The 22,368-nt window shown below is 43.6% G+C and overlaps 1 protein-coding gene across 9 annotated transcripts; it reads right to left on the reverse strand.

The window, feature by feature from the left end:
- Window positions 1-42: 42 nt before the first annotated feature.
- ZXDC (ZXD family zinc finger C) lies at window positions 43-21,115 on the reverse strand. Of its 9 annotated transcripts, none has more exons than XM_090021481.1 (10): window positions 19,000-21,113; window positions 15,888-16,040; window positions 14,613-14,691; window positions 13,933-14,063; window positions 11,824-11,994; window positions 9,796-10,481; window positions 9,001-9,085; window positions 5,172-5,344; window positions 3,404-3,505; window positions 43-2,247 (listed from the first exon to the last, which is right to left on the reverse strand). In XM_090021481.1, the coding sequence occupies exons 1-10, from the start codon at window positions 19,799-19,801 to the stop codon at window positions 2,161-2,163; spliced, it is 2,469 nt and encodes an 822-aa protein (XP_089877607.1). In that variant the 5' UTR covers window positions 19,802-21,113; the 3' UTR covers window positions 43-2,160. The 9 variants fall into 9 exon arrangements, 4 of the variants coding, with proteins under 4 accessions (XP_089877607.1, XP_089877608.1, XP_089877609.1 ...); XR_016438437.1 differs by lacking the exon at window positions 43-2,247 and adding an exon at window positions 8,194-8,210 and having other exon boundaries at window positions 19,000-21,114; XR_016438438.1 differs by lacking the exons at window positions 43-2,247; window positions 3,404-3,505 and adding exons at window positions 6,122-8,033; window positions 8,194-8,210 and having other exon boundaries at window positions 5,208-5,344; window positions 19,000-21,115.
- Between the last annotated feature and the right edge of the window lie 1,253 nt (window positions 21,116-22,368).

Raw genomic sequence — 22,368 nt, forward strand, 5'->3', positions numbered from 1 at the left:
CAAGAGATGTAGTTGCTTATTATCAAGAACCCAATGACAAACTGACCATAAAAAAAGCTTTATTAATCCTTTTTTTGCACCAGCAGCTCTTCAGGTGTCCATTGCCAGCAATGGACTTCAAGCCGACTGATCCAATTCTCGGCCCCAAGCAGTTAGCAATTTACATTCACTTACAAAGCCAAGTGAGGTACATTTTCAGAAGTAGAAACAGAGTCAGTTATAAGTCCCATAAAAAGATGGAGTGGTTCCTTGGCCATTTTCTTAACTTAAGAAGAACTCGTATGGTCCACGAGAATGGAAGGATCAACAGGTGTTAGGACAGTTCAAGCAACTCAGCTTCTGGGGACAACGTGGAAACTGTTCTAAAGCAAGACCCAGTAACCCCTTCAGTGGTGCTGTGTTCCTGCAGCTGACTCATCATCCCCTTTGCCTCTCAAGGCTGGACTCCATGATAAAAAAAAAAATACAACAGTCAATGGGTGGGTCAAGATTTCCATAACAGCTCACTGCCCTGGAAACCCCACCTGAGGGAAGTAAGAGGTCCCCCTGGGCATGAGCTGTGAATTCCAGAGAAATAGAAATAGGTAGAGCCAGTGGTCAAATAGTTAAGCTCAAGATAGAAAAATAAAACTGGTTCAACCAGAGGATAAAATACTGCCTAAAAATCAGAGTCTGAAGTGAGAGTAACCTGTATACTGCTTTCAAGTTTCAGAAACAAAACAAGTATTCATCTGGACACATACATAGTTCAAAAGGCACAGGAAGTAAAAGCATTTCTGAATGACCTTGAGTGAATTCAACAACTGTATAACTGTAAAATAAATAAATATGTGCAAGATTAGAAAGATCACGTTTTTCTGCATGACATATCTTACTCTGTAAAAAATATACACATGTGCACGCACGCACCTCATTGAAGAATTAAAAAAAACACATACACACACCCCTTTATCAAACTCCTATACATAATTTTACAGGCATTCAGTACATCACCATTAGAAACATTTAAGTTACTACCTTAAAACTGAACCAAAGATTTTTTGTTTTTCCAAATGAAACTCTATACAACTCTATGCTTATTTGGGTTTAGGAAATTCAGTTAAGTACAGTACAGACAACCATTTTTCTAGTAACTGTAATTTTTCAAATGAGGCAATTCTTCCCTCCATCTTAAAAAAAAGTCTACCTGGCAAGTGCATGATCAGTAAGCCAGCTGGAAGCTCGGTGTTCACTAGACATTCTGGATTTCATTGAAGATCAAGTAGTAACACAAAAATATAGTGAAAGAGATAGTGGACAGTTTATCAGTAAGTTGGCAACAGTTTTGTATTGGACATAATCACAGTGCTTGGAAACAAGCATAACTAACGTCTGTCAGATACTGCTGGAACTTTAGCTTATTTGTTTATTTGTTATAGTGAGTGCAGGTTTATTGCAAAGCTTTCCTTTTGGGGTTCTGCTGGAAGAATTCAGCAAAATATTATTTTGGGTGTAAAAGGGGTAAGGAGATGGGGAACTCAACATGAGCTAAGTTAACATTCATACTATATTTTTCTAAACAAGTGTTTTTTAAAACATGTAATTTCCAGGATATTTGGACACTATACTTCTTAGATTTATTTGCTTTGTAAAATACTTTTATTCCAGTTTGTTGTCAACACAAGAAACAAGAGTCCTGGGAGGTTTTTTGGGGGGGCAGGGGGAAGGAAACCAACTTCAGGACTAACTCTGAATACTTCCTGTTCACCCTATTTTCTGTTAGAGAGAGCTTTCCCCAATAGAGAAAGAGGTCAAAACTGGTCATAGGCAAGATTTTAAACTTACATGTGTTCATTAGCTGTGCAATGCCTGCTTTCCCATGAAAGCAATGGATATCACCACAGTTAGAACAGTTATGGCACTTCTCCTCTATAACATTATTAAAAAAAAATCTGCCCCCAGTGTCTTTCTGATCTCAAGACAGAAAAGATATCTTACACAGGCACATCAAGTAGGATTTACTGAATTTTTCCCTATCTGTCAAGTCTAACCAAACTGCAAAAAGGATGTTATCAATCAGGTATTCCTATTTTCCATATCTTCTTTAAAAACCTCTAACAACCTATTCACTTTCCTCAGACATGATTGCACCATTTGTTTTAAAATGAATATTCCCAACAGTCATTCCAGGTCCTGTAAATTAATTGTGCTTCCGGTGAACTGAGAATTATCAGAACCTGCGTCATCTTCTGTTGAGTTGTGTGGCTCCTGTGAAAGAAGATAAATACTGTCAGGGAACTGAGACAAGAATTTTCACCACAAAAGAAATGGTGAAAGCTACATAATGTTTTTGTATGTTTTTATATTCAAACAATATCGGATTGACCAAAAAGGCAAATGAAATAATTCAGAGTGGGATCACTTTTGGGACTCACCCTGAAGTAACTGCTGTTACAATGATTGGCTGCCAGTCCACAGTATGCCGATCACTTCCAGACTTCTGGTCCAGCAGCCAATCCTCCTGCGGACTGGCAGCCAACCCTTCACAGCCTGGGCTTTGGGAACCTCTGTATTACACCATAACCACTCTGGAGAGCTGGGAACGTATAAAACTGTCCTCCTTTTCCTTATGGAACTTCCATTCTGCTCTGTCATCTGTTTGCATGTCGATGTTAAAGCTCTGGGGTTTCCCTTCTTTTAAAAAATCTGCAAGCTAGATTTTTCAGTACCTGGCAGCTTTCATTCAGGCACTAAACTGTGGTATTCTGAGATGTCTTTCATGATGTAACCATTTAATTTCACCTCAGAAGAATATTTAAACCACCTCTGCATTGTGGACCAGAGAAAAAAAAAGGCAGCAGCACCTGGAAAAACAACTGCCAATGGCATCCCAAAGTTTTGGCCTTCTTAGCCAGAAGGCAATCTTAGCCAGTTTCAGCAGCTATGTCCTCTTGTTGCAACCCAGCTAGGGGCTATTGATTTAAGTGTTGGTGTGAAAGTAGTAAGCACTTTTAGAGTGCTGACAGAGGTGGAAGAAAGACACAAAACACAACAAATCGTGCTTTACCAGAAGCAGCAGTGCGTTGTTAGTTCAAACCAGCTCTGCAGTGTCTGTATAGATCAGCACTTCAGCAGGTATTTTTGGCACTTTTTGACTGAATCAGCTATTAGATAAAAGGGCCATAAAAGTCCTACAGAAATGCCTGACCTATACGGATATTGGGCAAGCTGGGTCCAACTAACACAATGCCTCTTCTGGGCATGTGCTGGGCTTGGCATGGGGGTGCATAGAGGTTAAAGCACCATTTTGGGGAGGAGGGTTGTGCCAGTAAGCAGCCTTATTGTGCCAGACTAAAGAGATGGCTGTAAACTCTTTTCTTTCCAAGAAAGACAGAAAAGGAACCAATGTTCCACACTGTTATACCTGCAGTATATGAACAGGCAAGTCTACTGTAAGCTGAGAATGTGATGTGGAGGACTGAGAGCTGAGCTGGAAAGGCAAGTCCCCTTCTCCTGGGGGATCATCCTGTAAAGGGAAAAAAGGACAAAGTATGAAACTTTGAACAGCCTCCTAGAATCACAAAGCAAACTTCACTGCTGTCACTTTAGCCCCTTTAAAAGCCAAGTTCAGGAAAGGCAAGTGCCTCATTGGCTAAACATTACGCATCTAAAGATACCCAAGATTTCAAAACTGAAAAGGTCTAAGAATGACTCAGAAAAAAAGGTGAACCACTCACCTCAGTAACAGATTGGAAACTGAAGGCTTTTACATACCCTTTCAAAAAAGACTATATTTACTATTACATTTACACATGTTCACTCCCAATACCAGTTTGCTGCAGATGCAGCAGTCACCTGCCTGTGGCCCTCCTCCCCACTCCTTGAGAGGGAGGAAAAGAAGAAAAAAAAAACAAAAAGAAAGTTTTCCACGTGGCCTGCTCCATGCCTTATTAGGAAGCATTCTTCCATAACTATGTTTATAAAGTCTTTAATATCTCAATCTTAAGCAACAGTTATAGCATGCTGTTATAGCCATGAGATTCCTGCCTCAATGCAGGGAAGACCATTCTCCCTTATCTAAACAATGGCTTAATATTTTGTTTTCTCCTTACCCATTATGCAGCCGCCACCCTACTTAGCACCACATAACTCAAGACTTGCTCCTGAAGATGGAATAATTTGATTACAGGCAGTTCTTTTACTGTAGTTCAGTAGATACAGTGAAAAGAGCAGTATTCTCCTTCCCCAACTTGTTCTTACTTCAGGTGCTTCCCAAAGACCTGTTCTCTTGGGGATGCTCTTGCCCCTAAGCACTATTTCTCCAGGGCCTCTCCTGCAGTGCAGCTACTCCTGCAATTGCTCAATACTGCCTCTGGCCTAAAGTCTCCCTGTGCTACACTGCTTTATGCTGCCTGCTGCTCCCTGTCCTTCAAGTCTGGGCTTCCCCAATCACCTCTCTCTCTCTCTCTCTTTCAGACTCCCCAGCAACTTAAATGCATCACTCACCACGGCTGCTCAGCATAGCTTTCTAGAAGTAACATTTACAGATACTACTTTGTACTGAAGCAGGTATTCTTGAGAAACTAAGCAGAGGTGGATTTAAGTGCATGCTCGTTGGGTGCGTCGACATGAGACGCTTACTGCACATTAGCCTAATAATACTGCGCAGTAGCATGGTGGGTTAAAAACTATGCTAACAGCCTACTGCACAGTGTTATTAGGCTAATGCACAGCAAGAGTCACAAAATAACTTTAGTTACTACGCACTTAGTTAGTACCTTCTTAAACAAGCACTAAACTAAGTGCACAGACTTATGTAAGTTAACGAACATACAGACGTGCCCACATAGGAGGAATCCCCAAATAAGTGCTTATACAGGGGATCCTACACAAGCTTAAACTGGCTTTATTCAGTTCAGTTCCTTCTACAACTATTTCTAAAGAGGCCTGTTATTACTGACTAGATGTTAAGGAATGCCCACCCTCTTTTCAGGAGCATAAAAACATTCCTTTTAGGCAACAACCCCCTGAATTACATCAATGCATTTTTTAGGGAATGTCAAGATGTATAGTGACTAATCAAATGTTAGCAGACATTATCAGATGTTAAAACACAATTAAAATCTCCTAATCAAGTCCCAGTATATATAGAGCTAGGTAGATTATGTTATGTTTTATTCATGTGTTCTTACCTGAAGTAACTGAATTTGCACGTACTGTGCTCCAGTGGCTGGGTCCCTCATTGTTAAGCCTCCATTTGGCAAAACAACATTGCCTCCCATTCGACTGCCATGACTGGAAGACGAGAAGTTGGTAGGACTAACTTTGCCACCTTTACTTTTCCTCTGGCTAGAGTTTGCTGCCCCTGAAAGAAAAGTTAGAATGTTTAATATTGATATTGGGTAGTCTAGTTCATTTGGATGGTCTCTCATTGGCACTTCTCCACTTCTGGTTATTTGAACTGTGACATTACTGAATGCTAATACGCCTACAGTAGTTCACTTTGCATGTTCCGAGTATTACACAATTGCTAAGTATTAGAACAAAACTACTACAGCAAGATGATAGTCAATTAGCTTATGAATTTTGACTGCTGAAGTGAGCAAGCACCATTCTCACCCTGAGAAAAAGCAACTCTCTTTAACAGGAACTCCATCTGGCTTTTCTGAACTTGGCATTAAAAGTAGTCACCATGCTAATAATTTCAAAGCAACAGCATTTTCTGGAGTTAGAAGATGAACTGGGAACTGTAAATAAAATTTGGGTGTCCCAACTCTGCAATCAAATGCCTGAGTGACTGTGGTCAAATCACATACATAAGTTTCTTAATCTAGAACACACAAACCATAAAGCTTCTCCTCTGGAAAACATTTTAAAACTGTTGGATGGAAGTATAAAGTCCTCATTTACTCACGATACAGGCAGTCACTAATAACTAGAGCTGGCTCAGAAGCAGGGTTTCTAGTTTGCAGGGGAATTTAGTGTGGTTTTCATCCAAATCAGATCAAAAACAAGTGTTGAGGTGTCTGCAGAACAAGCAGCTTGTGGAACCCTGCAGTTGCTCAGTAAAATTGAATCACTTTCCAGCTTCGCTACTACTGCATTTTCTCACATACCACACACCTCCAAGTAAAACACGCACCTTACTTTTAGAAGGCAGAATGTAGAAAAAAAGATTTTTCCAGAGTCATGGCCGACTGTGTGACAGAGTAAGTCCTCCTGGAAACAGAGGGTCCAGAAAGTGTGGATCCCAGGAGACAGTCTGGGTGAGGCAGCAGGAACTTCCTGGTGTGGCAGGTCAGTAAGAAGGCTAGGCCCCAGACCCTTGCAAGGGCAGTAGTAAGACTGTTACTTCTTTACTGTAAATAGTTCTTTATAAGTTCCTGTAAATAATAAAGTGTTGTTTCCACACCACAAGGCTCATCAAGACTGCATGCAGCAGTTCACTCATCCTCAGCCAGTTCAGTGGCTCTTCAGCCAAAAGCTACTGTTTCACCAGCAGCTCTGAGAGGGTTAACACTGGACTCTACCTCTGCTGTCTGGAGCCCCAGGGAGAAATGGCAGCCATCCTGGTGGCCACGAGTCAGCGTTTGCTCACTCTATTCCATGCTGTTTCTATTCCAGCAAAGGAGAAACAAACTCCCCTGCTTAAGATATGCACCCCAATTTTGGAGGGCTGGTTTAGTGGGTGAAAGGTGCATGTGATATACAGATAAATATGGTAATAGCAGCAGCAGCAAAACTGACAAGAAATGTCAATTTCACCAACCAGCTACAAGAGGCATCCAGTATCCCCAGCTGGGGCCAAACCAGCCAAAGAGATACTTGTTCCAAGGCTAGGGACCCTGCAGCCTCCAGAGCTCTTCATCCTGAAAGCATGCTCTTTCAGGAATCCACACAGGGTTCAAAACCAGACCTTGGATTTGGCAGAAGTTCAAGCCAACTCAAGAAGTTTCAAAATAAGTATTATGGGCTCAATGAACAAGTCGATTTTCAATTAAGTTTTATTTTGTTGGAAAATATGACCAGTTACATAGACATGAGCCCAAGAACTCTCAGCAGGAGACCCCAGTGAATGAGTCTGACAAGTTTCAAATGTATCATAGATAACATGAACAGCAAGAGCTTCTTGGCCTGCAAGACATTTAAATCCTTTTCTCTGAAGTCAGGGAAGATTTTTCATACTGGCTATCTACATTCACAAGATCAGGAAAGTTTTCAGGAACTGCTCTGTCTTTAGAACTACGTTCAGGGATACCATGCATAACATTTCACCACAACTACACTTTACTTCATAATTTCCAGATAACTGAGGCTATGCAGAATTATTGCACTTCCCAAAAAGCTATCAAACATTTCCAAAATGCTGCAGCTTAATTTTATTCAGTTTCAATTTGCCCACAGCTCATCGCCACATACTGTTCAGTTTTCTGTAGCCTAACAATGCTGATATTTTGGCCCCAAAACACTTCCCTCACACTGTTTACATTCCAAATCAAGTACTTGTTGGGATTTAAGTATCTGTCTGCTCAACTGAAACTAGAAGCGGTTGCACACTTATTCAAGAGAACCAGAAAATAATTATTATTGAAAGCAATGCTGAAAAACTGTACTGTTCATACTGGTTAAAAATATGAACTAGAAAACAATTAAAAATACAAAGTATTTAAGTCAGACTTATTTTTTTAGATTAAACATTTAATCTTTTTAAATATTGTTTTAAACTTCAGATGTTAGAAGAGGGAATTTAAAAAAAAAAAGACTTCAAACTTTCAGGTGTTCATCTATTGTGTTAATGTATCTTTAGATGCAAGATTTGCAGGGGTACAAAGAGGGGGTACAAAGAGTAGTATTTTACTACGTATGTATGGAACAGAAGAAAAAAGGAATGCGTTAATTTGCATAGCACTAACACAAGTATGTGGCAGGCTAAATAAGGTATCTAATTTGAGAAATGAACTGATACTCATCTAGCTCTTTCATATGACAGGTGCAAATTCAATGCAAGCCTCCTTTCAATCTTGGATATCATCATGCACGCATCTTGTATAATTCTGCATAATTACAGATTGATTCATAACAGATACAGAAAGACAGTGTTCTTGATTTACATGACATCATCTTTTAAAAAAAGGTAAGTAAAGCAGATACATGCATAGCTCTATACAATAAGAGACAGGAGAGCATTTAATTTGAAAGTTATCTTTTACTTACCTCAAGACAATTGTCACCTTGATTTTCAGAGATGGCAGGCACCAAGAAACAGTAAGGAAGAACAAAAATGTACAGTATGATGTTCCTCTCCCATTGGGGGTAGTTGCAACTCAAATAGCTGTCTTGTTATTTTTCTGTGCAACTCTAGTGAGCCATGGAACACATTTCATCTGACAAAGCAATAGTGCATATTCATATCAGACAGCTATGAGTTCAACTTCAGGTTAAAGGGAGGAGGATATTAAACAGGACACACACAAAATGTGGCCCAAAGCTTGTGTTTTGTTTTTAAAAAGCTACACAACCTTGAAGGTTAATAGAAGGGCTGCAAGTGTCGAAAGAAACTCAACAAATAAATTCCCCTGCACTACCTAGAAACTAATACTGCAGCCATGTGCCAGAGACTAGAGGCAAGATAAACAATGAGGACAAACTAATCTATATGGAATAAAATGAAATGCAAAAGCAGACAGAAAGCACAACAGAAGTTCATCAGATATTTTAATCTCTTTTGGTCTTAATGCACAAAAGGTCATATTCGGAGGGAAAAAACCTGAAGGTGAGCGATGTGGGAATTTAAGTATAACTTTAATCTGTCAGTGTCTCTGTAGCATAATTGGAAATCTATAGCATAATTTATTCTTAAATCATGCCAATGAATCTGAGACTCCACAAGGACCATCTTCAATAGCAGCTGTCCCCACCCCACCAAACACATGCCTTTAGTGCTGATGAAAATCTGAGAAATCTATTCCCATGTCACCGTGAGAAAATGCACATTACTAAGCCAGAAAGACAGCTCCTCACCTGTGCTGCTGCCGTTCCCTTTCTGTTTTCTTTTCTTGGCTAACTGGATAGCTCTGTAGTCTGTTCTTGCAGATCCACCACTCTCCTAGAAAAACCAGGGAAAAGACATTTGATCTTTTATGCACTGAAACAATAAATTATGAACTCAAACCAACAAATTATTAGTTGAAGTGTCTTGAACATTATCTAAACACTGGTTGGTAGGGATTTCAATATGAATAAACTTTTAAAACAAATCGTTAGTGCTCCAATAGATCGCCATTACTTAGCTTTTGCACATTAGATGCCATCTCCAAATTTATCAGCATTATAATTTTTAATAGCCACACTGTAATAAACGGAATACTTCAGACATTTTTTTTGACAACAGACTTGTGTATCTAATTGTAGTATTGTACAGTGGATGGAAAAACAACATTAAAAACAGTTATGGGAATGAGAACCAAAGCTAGGTGCTCTAGTTGCTTTCTAGGCCCAAACTTTTTATGGCATGGTCTTGTGCATTATTTTCAAGTAATTCACCTGCTTAAATTTTCTTACATATACTTCATCCAAAGGGGTTATGTTTTTTTTAAATACAATCTTTAGTTGGAACAGGGTTCCCCCTCTGCCCCAGAAAAAAAAAAACAGAACTTTTAAAAGAATTATCACTATATGTACACACACACAAAAAATGTGTCACAGCGTAGATCAGTGTGAGAAGTCTGCCTTTAAGTTGTAAGCAGCAACGGAGTATGCTCAAAGTTAAGGCACTTCCCTCATCTGGGGATAACTGAATATAAAATCACTGCATACCAAAAAAGAACTGCCAGTCACTGTGTTAAGGTCCATTTCTTTCTGAGCACTGTAGCTTCCCGGGGGGTTGGAGAAAACAAACTGTGTCACGACTTTACTGCCTTCCTGTTGGCCAACAACATCTGAATTGGGAAGCAAATTTCGTTCAACCTTTATTGGAGTGAGTAACTCAGGGACATTGCTTCCACCCAGGCTGCTGGAGGGGGTCAAAGTGGCAGTGTCTATTGTTAGATTATTGCTGGATGTCAAACCATGCATATCTTGACTGGAATTCCTCACTGATAAAGATGCTAGCGAACCCAAGGCTTCTGCATTTACAGTCTGTACATCGTCCAGATTTAAAGTGCTTTGCTGCAGAACTGTAGTAGGGGTTCCCAGCAAGAGAGAACTGTCCAGACTTTGTGGAATATCATTACCAGCCACCAGTATCAAAGGGTCAACAGTCTGATTTAGAGAACTGCTACTGACAGGAAGATTTCCTCCAAGAGTGGAACCCACTGAAGCAACGTCAATAGTAACTATCCCAGAGTTCACGAGTGCCATGTCTGTTGAAATTCCAGAATTGTTGCCAGACACGTTGGAGAAGAGAGACACAAGGTCTATGTTGCTGAGATCACTTTGTCCTGGACTGGTCAGTTCACTGCTAGGTGTGAGAGAACAGGTTGCTTCAAGCTGGGTTAAAAGATCTGAAAGGAAACACAGTTTCAACACATTTAATTGCAAAAATAGACAAATAACAAAGAAAATAATATTGCACCCCTTGAGCTACATCTCCCAGTGAGCAAAAAGTTAAGAACAGGAATATACAAAAGCCCCAAGAGAAACAAAATAACCCATATCGATATCTTTTGGAAAAAGGTAAAAAAAAACCACCCCAAAACTTGCAGGCACTGCAAATAAGCTAATATTCACTTCAGGGTAGTGGAGTTTACATGTGACAGACACATACCAGAACCAAGAGGATTAAATGATGAAGAAACATTCTGTACAAAAGGATGTGAACACAACCAACATTCTTCATGCTTTGAAATAAGCTTCAAACCACAAGTGAATGAATGAATAATGCACAGTCCTATAAGCACTACAGTTCAGCCCTTACTATATCAAAAATAATCCTTGACAAACAAGGGTTTAAAGGGCTTTAGGATACATCTGTCCTCCCTGTTCAAGGAGCTTCTGTTTTGTGTTTTATTCCCCTTGCTTGTGTGTGCTGTTCTGCTTCTTACTGTAAGCAGCCCTGAGCCTTTGTTGGGGAGGGTGGCATATTATCTAGTTTAATTAGTTACTAAAAAGAGTGAAAACAGAGTGCTTAACACTACAGGCAAAAGACCCTACACAAAAATATTTCATATTAAATATTTCCTAAAAACTAAGGCTATTTTAAAGCTAGACTCACTAAGGAAAACAAGTAGAGTAAGCTTCACCTTTACATTAACTGTGACATTCCTTATTTAGAAGAGTATCCGAAATACCGAGCTGAACCACTGGAATTCGCTATGAAATGCTCCTATTCAGTTCGTTATCTAAATATAGGATGATTATTTATGTTTGCTGTCTTACTAAAAAACAAGACTACTTTATAGCTACAAAGAATAATCCAATATTGACACTGTCAGATAGCACAGGAATATAGGCATCTCAAGTTCAGTTTCTATTCTCTAACCATCCTCCAGAAATAGTCCATATTGAAAATTCAGATTAAAAGAAAAGAAATATTGCTTTAGATCCTCATTAAGTTCTTCAAAAGGTCGTGTCAAAGCATCCTCATCAGTGGCCTACTTAGTTCACAAATTTTAAATCTCTAAATCACATAAACCAAACTCTAGTCAGCCTGACACAGCTTCCACTAAGTTTATTATATTATGCATGTAAAACGACACAGGAAGAAAAATCTAACCCCAGATAATTTTGCCACTGGTTTTCAATGGGGCCAGGATCTACCCACAAGATTTTCTTTATAAAAATATATTGAGAGTTTAGACTTCCTTCTGTATAGCAGCCATAAAGATTCTGTAACAAATGTTTTACCTGGACTGAAATTGTGCTGTTTGACCATGTGTGTCTTCATGCTATGCTTGGATGTGAACAATTTATTACAACTGGACACAGGGCAACGGGTCTTCAAGGAATCCACATCCTGCAGATGTTTCTTAGAATGAATATACAAGCTACTGCGTGCAGAAAACTTTGCACAACAACCTGCAACAAGATGCATAAGATCTTGGAGTATTTTCCCCCACTTTTATTGTAAATCAGCAATTAAAAGCATTCCCTAGATAAAAAAAAAAAAAGAATCATGCAAGTAAGATGTTCTACTTAGCTCTAGCTTTTGGGCATGCATACTGCATGTTAATAAAGGGAATACAAAGAAAGTAGCACAGGTTCTCACAGAGGCAAATACTATACCAAAGAAACCGAGTGAAACATCTGAAAGCATGATGCTCGAAAGACAGAAACAAAGCTGACCCTCCCGCTTGCCTATTAACTCAGTAGGAAATAAAACCCTCCCCCATAAAGGCTTATTAAATTGAATTGAAGCATCTAAAATAGCCACTGATGAATGCATAAGGAGGAAGAAATATTTGTGACAGACCTAGGGAAGACACTTTATTTTTTGCAGTGAACCACAGGTATACATTTCTTCATTATTACTTACTTAACTTCCTAATTTGTGTTTATATTCTAAGGCATTAAACCAAACAAACAAACCAGCCACCTCACTAGACACTTTGTTCCAGTGATTTCCTGCAATAGCAAAATTCAACAAATACAATATTTAACTTTTAGCAGTTTAAATACCTGGCCATTCAGACAGGGGTGTCTAAATGGCCAGATATGATGGACATCCCGCTTCACACTCTTGTCTAAGACACTAACGTGGTAAAACGTTAGTTGTTCAGCCTGAGCAGCCGTTAACTTGAATGTGCTTTTAAGTTCAGAGACCGTTTATTGAAGGAAGGAACCAAAAGTGAACCCAAACCCACACTACTGATTTTTCCATAGGACCAAAACCAGAATAGTTCTTTAGGTAACTTATTCTGACCTCAAAAAAAAGAGATAAGGATTGGAGGAAAGTATAAGGAAGGGCAGACAAGGAGTCAGTGTGGGAACAAAAGACCTTGGACAAAGGGGCAAATGGGAGCTCAAAAAGGAGTCTAGGGAAGGAAACTAGAAATACTAGTAGGGGAATGGGGTTGAGAAAAAAAAAGCTCAGACAAGAAGCTAAGGTGGGGAAATATCAAGTAGAAGAGTCTGTGCCTACTGGAGCACTTTCACCTTGGTACCTAGAATGGAACAAAATGCCAAAGTCAGAAAACATCTCATGCCCATCTCCGGATCTGCAGATCACCTACTAATGCTACCAGTCTGTTAACTCAAGTGACAAGTCTGTACCAGAGATCTGAAATTTACAGCTCTGCCAATGAATCCTTACAGGACTTAAAAAATGTATAACAGAACTTATTTTTAAAAATTGCCGAAGTGTTAGTGCACAAGATGAATCCGCTCCAAAGATGAATTAGTGTTGAGCAGTAAAGGCAGTTTTTCTCTGTAGGACCCGCTCTTCTAACCATATAGGTAATAAATATAGTCTGCTTATAACTTAAGCAGCAGCAGTACCAGAACTAAACATCTTTAACTGATGTCCTAATTCTGCCTTTTTCCAATCCACATATCAATATATTCCCGCAAAGGCAGCCTGTTCATAGAGAAAAGATAGTCAAGAAGTGCATCAGAACAGCAAAACATGGCTTTCAGACCAATGATGGTGTTTACTACTTTCCCAGCTTGGAACAAATCAAATTAAAATTAGTTATGAAAGATATGTTCCATAACATCCAAATTCAGTTAAAAATGTGGATGCAACGTAACTCTCTCATGATTTCAAGTGACAGAATAATACAACATGTGTTTTCCCCCCTCCCTAACTTGGCACAAAACTCATTCAATCAGATGTTTTAAACAACCTACAAAAGGCAAACCAAAAACAAACAAACAGACAAAAAAAAAAACACACCCCAGTTGTTAACTGTCCAGAGCTTCAATCTTGCAACAAGACTGACATGGGCAAAGCTTACCACCTATTACATGAGCTAGCAACCAGTTAGCAGCACACAAAATCATGAACATGAACAATACCTTCCACTGGGCATTCAAATGGTTTTGTACCAAGGTGAGTAATACTGTGGCCTTTCAAGTGTTCTGCTCTTGTGAAGGATTTCCCACAACCTTCTACAGGACATGTAAACCTCCTGTCATCTTCATGCTTCCTACAAAGAAAACACTGTCATTCCCAAAAATCAAGCCCATTACATGCTCATCTCTGACATCACTTACAACCAGAAAAACAGACCTTACGATGACAGACTGAGAGCTATGGAGCTCTTCAGCCTGGAAAAGTGCAGGCTCAGGGGTAATTTGGTGGCCACCTATAAGGTTATCAGTGGTGACCACCAGGATCTGGGGGAACGTTTGTTCACCAGAGCACCCCAAGGGACGATGAGGTTGAACAGTTACAAGCTACTGCAAGACTGTTTCAGGCTGGACATAAGGAAAAATTTCTTTACTGTCAGACCTCCCAAGGTCTGGAATAGCCTGCCATCAGAGGTGGTTCAATCACCTCCACTGAACATCTTCAAGAGAAATTTGGATGCATATCTGGCTGGGATCCTATGACCCCAGCTGACTTCCTGCCCCTAGGGCAGGGCGCTGGACTTGATCTTCCGAGATCCCTTCCAGCCCTAATCTCTATGAAATCTGTGAAGTTTAATTGATGCAAGCAAGGATTTTTAAGATATAATCAGAAGGGTTTACTTTACCTTTTATGTCTTAGTAGCTTGGACATGCTGGTGAAAGACCAGCCACAGCCCTCAAAGTCACAGATAAAAGGCCTTTCCCCTTAAACACAGAAAAAATAAATTTAATTACATAATACAAAAAAAATGCTTCTACTGAGAAGTTCCAACAAGGTTAAGTTACTTTAAAAGTTACATAAACTGATAATTTATAGATTACATTTTAAGCAAGTTTCTTTACCTAGAAGCCATTTCCTACAACTGGATCTGCACAGATAGACCTACAGGCCTGCAAAGCTCTCCTGATAAATTTAAAAGACTCCAGGTAGGAGTTCTGCACAGACCCAGTTGCACACTGTGGCCCTATATTAGCAAGCATTTCTACTATTTCTTCCTGCAATCCAATTCATTTTTCATTTAAATACCATTGCTCTTTCACTCATTTCAGACTGGACAACAAAACCTGTGCACTTCAAAATCACTTTTCCATCTAAAAAAGCCTTAGATATCACTTTACATAACAATTACTAAAACAAAGATCAGCAAAAATGTGCATTTCTCTATTTGTGCAGTTTACATTGTGCATTTCCTGGCACTTGACTCTCTCTGAGAAACTTAGTTCTTCCCTACTTGCTTGATATCTTTCACACAGTAAGAAGAGCAAATGAAAAACATTTTTTAAAACGAAAAAGCAAAAACACAATTCTTACAAACCAAAAGAACTGGCAAGAGAATTGAGGAAAAGTTACAATGCACAAACCTAAGACTCTTTTAAAAAAATCTGAAGTTGACAGTGTTCCTTACAGATCAATGACATTATTGTTTAGACAGCTTCATGCTCTCACTGTTCAAACTCTTCCTTGGAGACATTTCACATGTTTCTGTTGATATTTTTAAAAGCTAAGCGTTATGTGCACATCAAATTTGTGACTAGAGCTGGGCAAAATGTAGTTTGTGCGCCAAAAAATTCAGTTAGGAGCTAATATAAAACTATATAATTGGCAACTGACAAGTTGTTTCATTCAAAGAAGCACGGAAAATGTTATGACAGTTTCAACATCATTTCCTTTTTCACAAGGACATTTTGTTTCTAAAATTTGCTTAATGTATTAAAAAGGATGAAATCCTCCACAAAATAAACCCTTATGTCAACTTTAATTAAAGTTCCTTCCCTCTCTGTTTTTCAGTTTGACTTGCAAATCAAAGTGCGTTTCTCCCAAAGCTCTATTTTGGACTGTATTTGTACCAGAAGGGATCTTTGTACCTCTCTCCAACCAATAAAAGCTGCACTGTGGATACCTGTGTGACTTCTCATGTGGATTTTCAGTCGGCAGGCTTTGTCATACTGCTTGTTACAGCCAGGGAAAGAACAGGAGAACTGCTCTTGCTCTCTGAAGTGGGCTCGATTATGAGAAAATAATGCACTCACTGTGATAAAAGTCCTCTCGCAACCTAAAGAAAAAAGGGAACACTGTGTTCATTTGGCATGAAAAACAAAACAATCAAGCTAAACTCTTTACCATACTCGTCCTATGGGCTGTGTAGGTAAGATGACTCCCTTAGCCATGTTCTTTGTGGTGCTGGTGAAGGGAAGAAGGCCTTGTTCTTATTCAGTAACAACAACAAATATACATATATTTTTAAACCCACATAAAACCACTCCAGTTCTCATAGCTTGATGCGTTGTGGTCCACCTTTGCAGCCTGGAAAAATCCATGGCATGGCTTGATTAGGAACGGGAAGGTGGGACTGGAGCAACTTAAGATTCAATGCTCACAAGGGGAACTATATATGAACACAGAGGCTGCTCCTGCTGGGGCTAAAGCCAGAAGTTCCTGGCTAGAGTCTTGCCCTGCTGCTCACGGTCAGACCCATCACCTTATTCAGGTTCAGGAAGGAATTTTACCCCATGGTTAGACTACTACAGACTTTGGGAGGCGTTGCCTTCCTCTGTAACAGGAGTCATGTCCCTCTAACCAGGACCTCTTGAACATATATTAACATTTCATAGATGCAGGATTTTGGCTGCCCTGGTTCCCCTGCTTCACCTGTGGCAGGTTAGGGTGTTAGGTCTGTGTTGTGTCAAGGTTGACAGTAATTTTATGTAGTTTAGATTATGGTGTGAGATGGTTTGAACCAGGCTGATCCTGCCTCAGGCAGGGGTCAGACTAGATGGCCTCTGGAGGTCCTTTCCAGCTCTACAACTGAGTCCTTGCTGTTATTACCCTCCCACCCTCAGCTTTTCCCAGTTAAGCTCACAGATTCCCAGGACAAGCTATGGCGTGGTCCTGCCTTCTGAAGCCTCCTCAAACAGATTGTTTGCATAACTTTAGGCTTAACGGGATCAACTGCCTATGTTTGTGAAAACAGACATTTCCACATAGACAGTTTGACTTTGACACTCTGTCAATAAACTAGACCGCACTGAGGAAAAACCTGACAATCACTGATTTCCCTTCCTAATGGGAAACATCCTGTAAGGTCCCTTGAAGCCCTACTTCTCCGAGTATTAAAAAACAGGCAGGCAGAACTTGTAACGTCATCAGCTACTAAGTGTACAACAGAGAATGCCTCAGCCAAAGGCCATGAAGACATCAAGCTAAGAACTAAAATGGCTCTCTCTGGGCTTTTTTTTTTTAAAGAAAGTTTTTATTCATGAGGGTGTTTCAGAAACAAACAGCCCAATGGCTGCCCACGCTGTACATCTGCAACCAAATGGGAAACTCTACACCAGTGGCAAACACCAACGGAGGTATTGTAAAACGCACCCATAATTTACAACAATGCAGTGATGTGATGTGGCCCATTGAATGATCGCTGCACTCAAAATTACTTCATTTCAAAATGACGTTTCTGAAACACCCTTGTATAGCAACTCAACCATGCAGTAGTAAGGCCTTCTTCCTTTCACCAGCACTTTCTAGGAACATAGTCCTACCACACTACCAACCTCACATAAAAATAAAATTCCCCTCAAGTAGCTACTGACAGAAAAAAATCCAACCCGGGTTCATAAAACAGCTGAAAATACCCACTAGCCTTATGGATATTCTCATCCTGGCAGTAGTCAATTAACATCAAACTCAGTTACCACTGATATCCCACCAAATCTGAACAGAGTTCTCCGCCAGTGGGATGAAAACCTGATGTCAGGGGTCCCAAGGTGCAGAGAGAGGTGCTTTCTGGTCCAACCGGCTTAGCAGCAGAGCATGTTTTCTCTCTGCGTGCACACAGCCTGGACATGGCACGTGACAGTGACACAGACTCTATCGAGGGCAAAAAAAAATCTCAGGCGCCAGGAGCCCCGATGCCCATAAGCCAGAACTGACTGGGCAGATGCATCCACTGGGCACTGATGGGGTGGGGGAAGAGACACAAAATGAGGTATGGCCCATGATGTCTGCTCTGTGTATGTGCAACAAGCAAACCCATCCCCTCACAGCATCAAACCTGACAGGCTCTTTTAAGGAGCACCAAACAGGAAGGAGGAATGCAGTACAGGTGGGCAGCTTTGGGGAGCAACCTAAGGGTTTTGCAGGGTCCTAATTTAGGACATTACAGGTGGGCAGCTCTTGGGAGAGACCGCAAATGGGGAGTGGGAAGGCTCAAGGCTCCTTATTTGGGGCATTACAGGTGGGCAACACTCCCCCTTCCGTTAGGTCTCTCCCCAGAGCTGCCCACCCCTAACGCCCAGAATTAGGGACCTCCTAACCCCTTTAGGCTCAGGGGAGAAGCCTGAGGGAGGTGAGGGGGTCCTAAACAGGGGCCTTACAGGTAGGCAGCACCTCCCTTAAGTCTCTCCCCAGATTTGAGGCCTGTAATGCCCAGGGTTGCCAGCTCTGTTTGAATCTATTCCAGGAGGTTTCCTTACATGATGCAATGACACTACTGAGTCATTACATCAGGAATGCAAATGCAAGTGACTCTTACATTTTAAGAATCCACTGGGCTACTGTATAAATCGGATTTGACATTTCATATTTATTTTAATGAATGCCCTATCACTTCTCTCCTGGATGACTCTCAGGCTTCTTATATCTCTTATATCTAACTCCTCTAGGGCATTCTTGGAGGGTTGGCAACCCTAGTAATGCCCCAAATTAGGGACCTGGTAACAGCTTGTTGGGAGCTCTGCAAGCAACCAAAGCATGGAGGGGAGGCCCCTCACTGGGGGCATTGGGGGGGGGGGCCAGTGGCTGAAGAGTTGGGGGGGGGGGGAAGGCTGCAAGCAGGCAGCTCTGGGGACAGCCCTAAGAGAAGGGGGGGAAGTCTCCCAAATTGGGGGAAGACCTAAACGGAGGGGTCCTAGACGGGGGCAGAGACCCAGAATTAGGGACCTCCTAAACCCTTGCTAGGAGCTCTGGGGAGAGCCCTAACGGGGTGGAGGTGGTGGTGGTGCGGCCGGGCTCACCGGGGTAGTCGCAGCGGTAGGGCCGCTCGGGCTCGAGGTGGGCGCGGCGGCGGTGGGCGGCGAGGCGCGCGGCGCCGGGGAAGCGCTGCCCGCAGGCCTCGCACTTGTGCGCCGCCTCCTGCTCGTGGGCGCGGCCGTGGGCGCGCAGGTTGTAGACGGTGGTGAAGCGCTTGGCGCAGCCCGGCGCGGCGCAGGCGAAGGGCCGCAGCTTGTCGTGCGAGTGCAGGTGGCGTCGCAGCTTGTAGGCCGTGCCGAAGGCCCAGGCGCAGCCCGGCACGGGGCACACGAAGGGCCGCGCCGCCCGCCCCGCCTCCGCCTCCGCCTCAGCCTCCCCGTCGGGCTCGCCCGGCAGCCGCTCGGCGCAACATGGCGGTGGCGGCGGCGGGGAAGATGGCGGCGGTGGCGGCGGCGGGTCGCCCAGCGTGAGGACGCCGCCCTCCAGGCGCAGCAGCAGGCTCTGGTTGTTGATGGTGATGGTGCCCGAGAAGGCGCCGCGCCCGGCGCTGTCGGCCGCGGGCGGCGGCGGAGGCGGCGCGGGCGGCTCCAGCACCAGCAGCAGCCCCTCACTGCCGCCCGGCGCCGGCGGGCTAGGGGCGGGTGGCGGGTCGGGCTTGTCGTCCAGCAGCAGCACGGGGAAGCTCACGTAGAGGCCGGAGGAGGAGGACGAGGCGGCGGCGGCAGCGGGCGGGTCGGGCGGCGGCGGGCGGCGGGGCCCGGGCGGGGGCGGGGGCGCGGCGCCGCCATGTTGGGCGCCGGGCCGGGCGCGGGCCGCCTCCGCCGCGGGCAGCCCCTGCGTTTCCATCTTGGGGGTCCCTGTAGCAGCCGCTGTAACCGGAGCCGCGGGGCGGGGCGGAGTAGGGCGGTGGCAAGACGCGGGGAGGAGCTGGACGGCGCGGAGCGGACCTGAGAAAACCCGGAGCGCGGATCCGAGCGGAGCGGAGCCCCTGCTCTGGGCCCTCCTCGTGTCAACGGAAAAGCCCGCGAATGGGCCGGGGGGACCGCAGCGGTCTTGGCTCACAAGCGATCCCTTCTATTAGATCCCCCCCATGCTTTAGGTTGCCCCTTTTAGGGGGTGCAGGTTTTGCAAGGAGGTGGCTGTTTGCATCTTAACACGCGACCATTTATTTCGTCCCCCCCAAGAATATGAAGAAGATCCCCCGTACTGCTGTGCTGGGTTAATATTGGCCTAAGGTGCAGCGGCCATCCCTCCGGTGTCATAGAGGACAGTCCGGTTTTCTGGTCCTCTGCTGTCTATGGAGATGAAACCAGATGCCTTTGTGCCCCCTATTTTTCAGCCCCCACCCTTGATATTGCCACAGGAGCTCCCCGCTTGCCACCCCCACATCACCAACACCACTCCCATGCCCCTGCCGCTGAGACCACTGCTGCCATCGCCAGGCCCCCACCACCAACACTGCTGCAGCCACCTGCGAGCGCCCTGCTCGCCGCCAACACCGTGCCCCCGCCGCCACCACCTGCCGGCGCTCACCTGCCCCCCAGCCTCGGGAGGCACGCGACGTTGGTGGCGGTGGGGACAGTCCTCTATTCTTGAGGTACCTCGATGGCCACCCTACTCTAAGGAAGTTTCTCAACCAGTGGGACATGTCCCAACATGTAAGTCGTGTAGGTGGGACTTTCATTCATCGCCGGATTGAAAAAAATCAGTTGTTTGCACTGCAACTAGATGAATCAACACATATCTGGAACGGTGCAATTTTGTGGGGTTTTGTTTTTATCATGGTGGGACCAGGGGTTTTCGACAAAGTGATTGGTGGGACGTAAGGTGCAAAAGGTTGAGAGCCGCTGGTCTAAGGCAGCGGTGCCCAAACTCTGACAGATTGCGCACCGCTAATTTAAAACGATACGACCTTAAGCACGGCCGGCAAATTTTTCAGTTCAACCTTAAGTACCACCAGCAATTTTTTTTGTATGAAGTAATTACAGGCAGTCCTCAGCTTAAGACGTTTTGAGTTGCAACGAACGGCACTTATGATGTTTATACAGGTTTCCCTCGCCAGCCGTGGGGGTTAGGTTCTTGAAAGTTCCTGTGGTTGGTAAGATGAAAGGCTTATGGGAAAAATGGGGTTAGGGGCTTGAATATGAATAATAAAGGTACATACAGTGTATAAAAATCATTAGTTTGTCATACTCTGTCCACGTGCTAAACGATTCAACAACTCCAATTTTGTTTCCAAGGACATCACTTTCCTTGCCCTCTTCACAAATTGCTCACCTTCACCACTCACTCACTTAGAGGCCATGATTAAGGGCAAAATGCAAAGATCCCGAAGAAATCGGGGGGGGGGAGGGAATGCGGTGCACCTACATATGACTGGTCATGGCATGAATCACAACGTGAGACTGGGCGTGTGTGCATGAGGAGATAGGAGCACCACAGGTGGCTAGCAAGAGCGCGGGTGATTTGAAATGGCAGGTGGTGGGAGGATGCGCAGCCAGAGACAACTGTAGTTACTCAAAACTGCACAAGCACCCATGTCACGAGTTTTACCTGTCAGCAGCTAGGGGTGCAGGGCCTCAAAGTCCCCCTGCACCGATCTCCTTAATAGCTGGCAGGCTTCGTGGCCACAGCAGGGCCTAGCAGCCAGGCCTGCAGTAGTTCCTCACCCCTGCCCCGGGCCCCAAGACAGACACGGTCCCACCAGCACCCATGACACAAGCTTTGCCTGTCAGCAGCCAGGGGTGCAGGGCCCCAGAACCCCTGTGCCGATCTCCTCGACAGCTGGCAGGCTTCGTGGCCTCCGCAGGGGCTAGCAGGCCTACAGCTTTCATCCTGCTGCGCCTTAATGCAGACAGGGTCACCCATGTCATGAGTTTTGCTTGTCTGCAGCTTGAGGTGCAGTTTCCCTGAACCCCCTGCACCGATCTCCTTGAAACTTGGCAGGTTTCATGCACTCAGAAGGGGCTACCATTTTTGCAAGTTTCATCCAAATCAGGCCAGAAATAGCAGTTACAGGCTTTTGTCCTTCCCCATTATAGCCTATGGGCAAAACGTCAAAACAGTGCTGAAACGCCAAATGTTTCAACTTGCCTCATTTTGTTTTGAGGCTGTTTTGACTATATCTGTTCCATTTCAATCTTGCTGTTTCGACCTTGAAATGGGTCAAAGTAGTGTCAAAGCAAAACTGGTGGCGAAATTTCGCCCAGCCCTAGTAGCTTCCCTTTTGTCAGAGGCATGGCGGCACATCGTTAAGGCACCTCACTAAGGATCCACAGCTGTGGGCTTCAGCTCGTACTGAAGGCTGCCCTTGGCCAAATCTGCCATGAATGGATACCTGGTCATTCATGGCTGGGTATCAAAGGCAGTTGGGCATGAGGAAGCCACATCATTTCCACGTGGGACCACACTAG

This window comes from Crocodylus siamensis, chromosome 11 (assembly GCF_052110815.1).
Source record: "Crocodylus siamensis isolate JL-2025a chromosome 11, ASM5211081v1, whole genome shotgun sequence".
NCBI classification, from domain to species: domain Eukaryota; kingdom Metazoa; phylum Chordata; order Crocodylia; family Crocodylidae; genus Crocodylus; species Crocodylus siamensis.

Excerpts from the sequence above, each read along its gene's own strand:
- ZXDC (XM_090021481.1), bottom strand. The coding sequence starts at position 19,801 with ATGGAAACGCAGGGGCTGCCCGCGGCGGAGGCGGCCCGCGCCCGGCCC. Across the intron at positions 10,482-11,823 it reads ACAGCACAATTTCAGTCCAG|ATCTTTTAACCCAGCTTGAA; the intron begins GTAAAACATTTG and ends GTTTCCTTTCAG. Across the intron at positions 3,506-5,171 it reads TGCAAATTCAGTTACTTCAG|GATGATCCCCCAGGAGAAGG; the intron begins GTAAGAACACAT and ends TTCCCTTTACAG.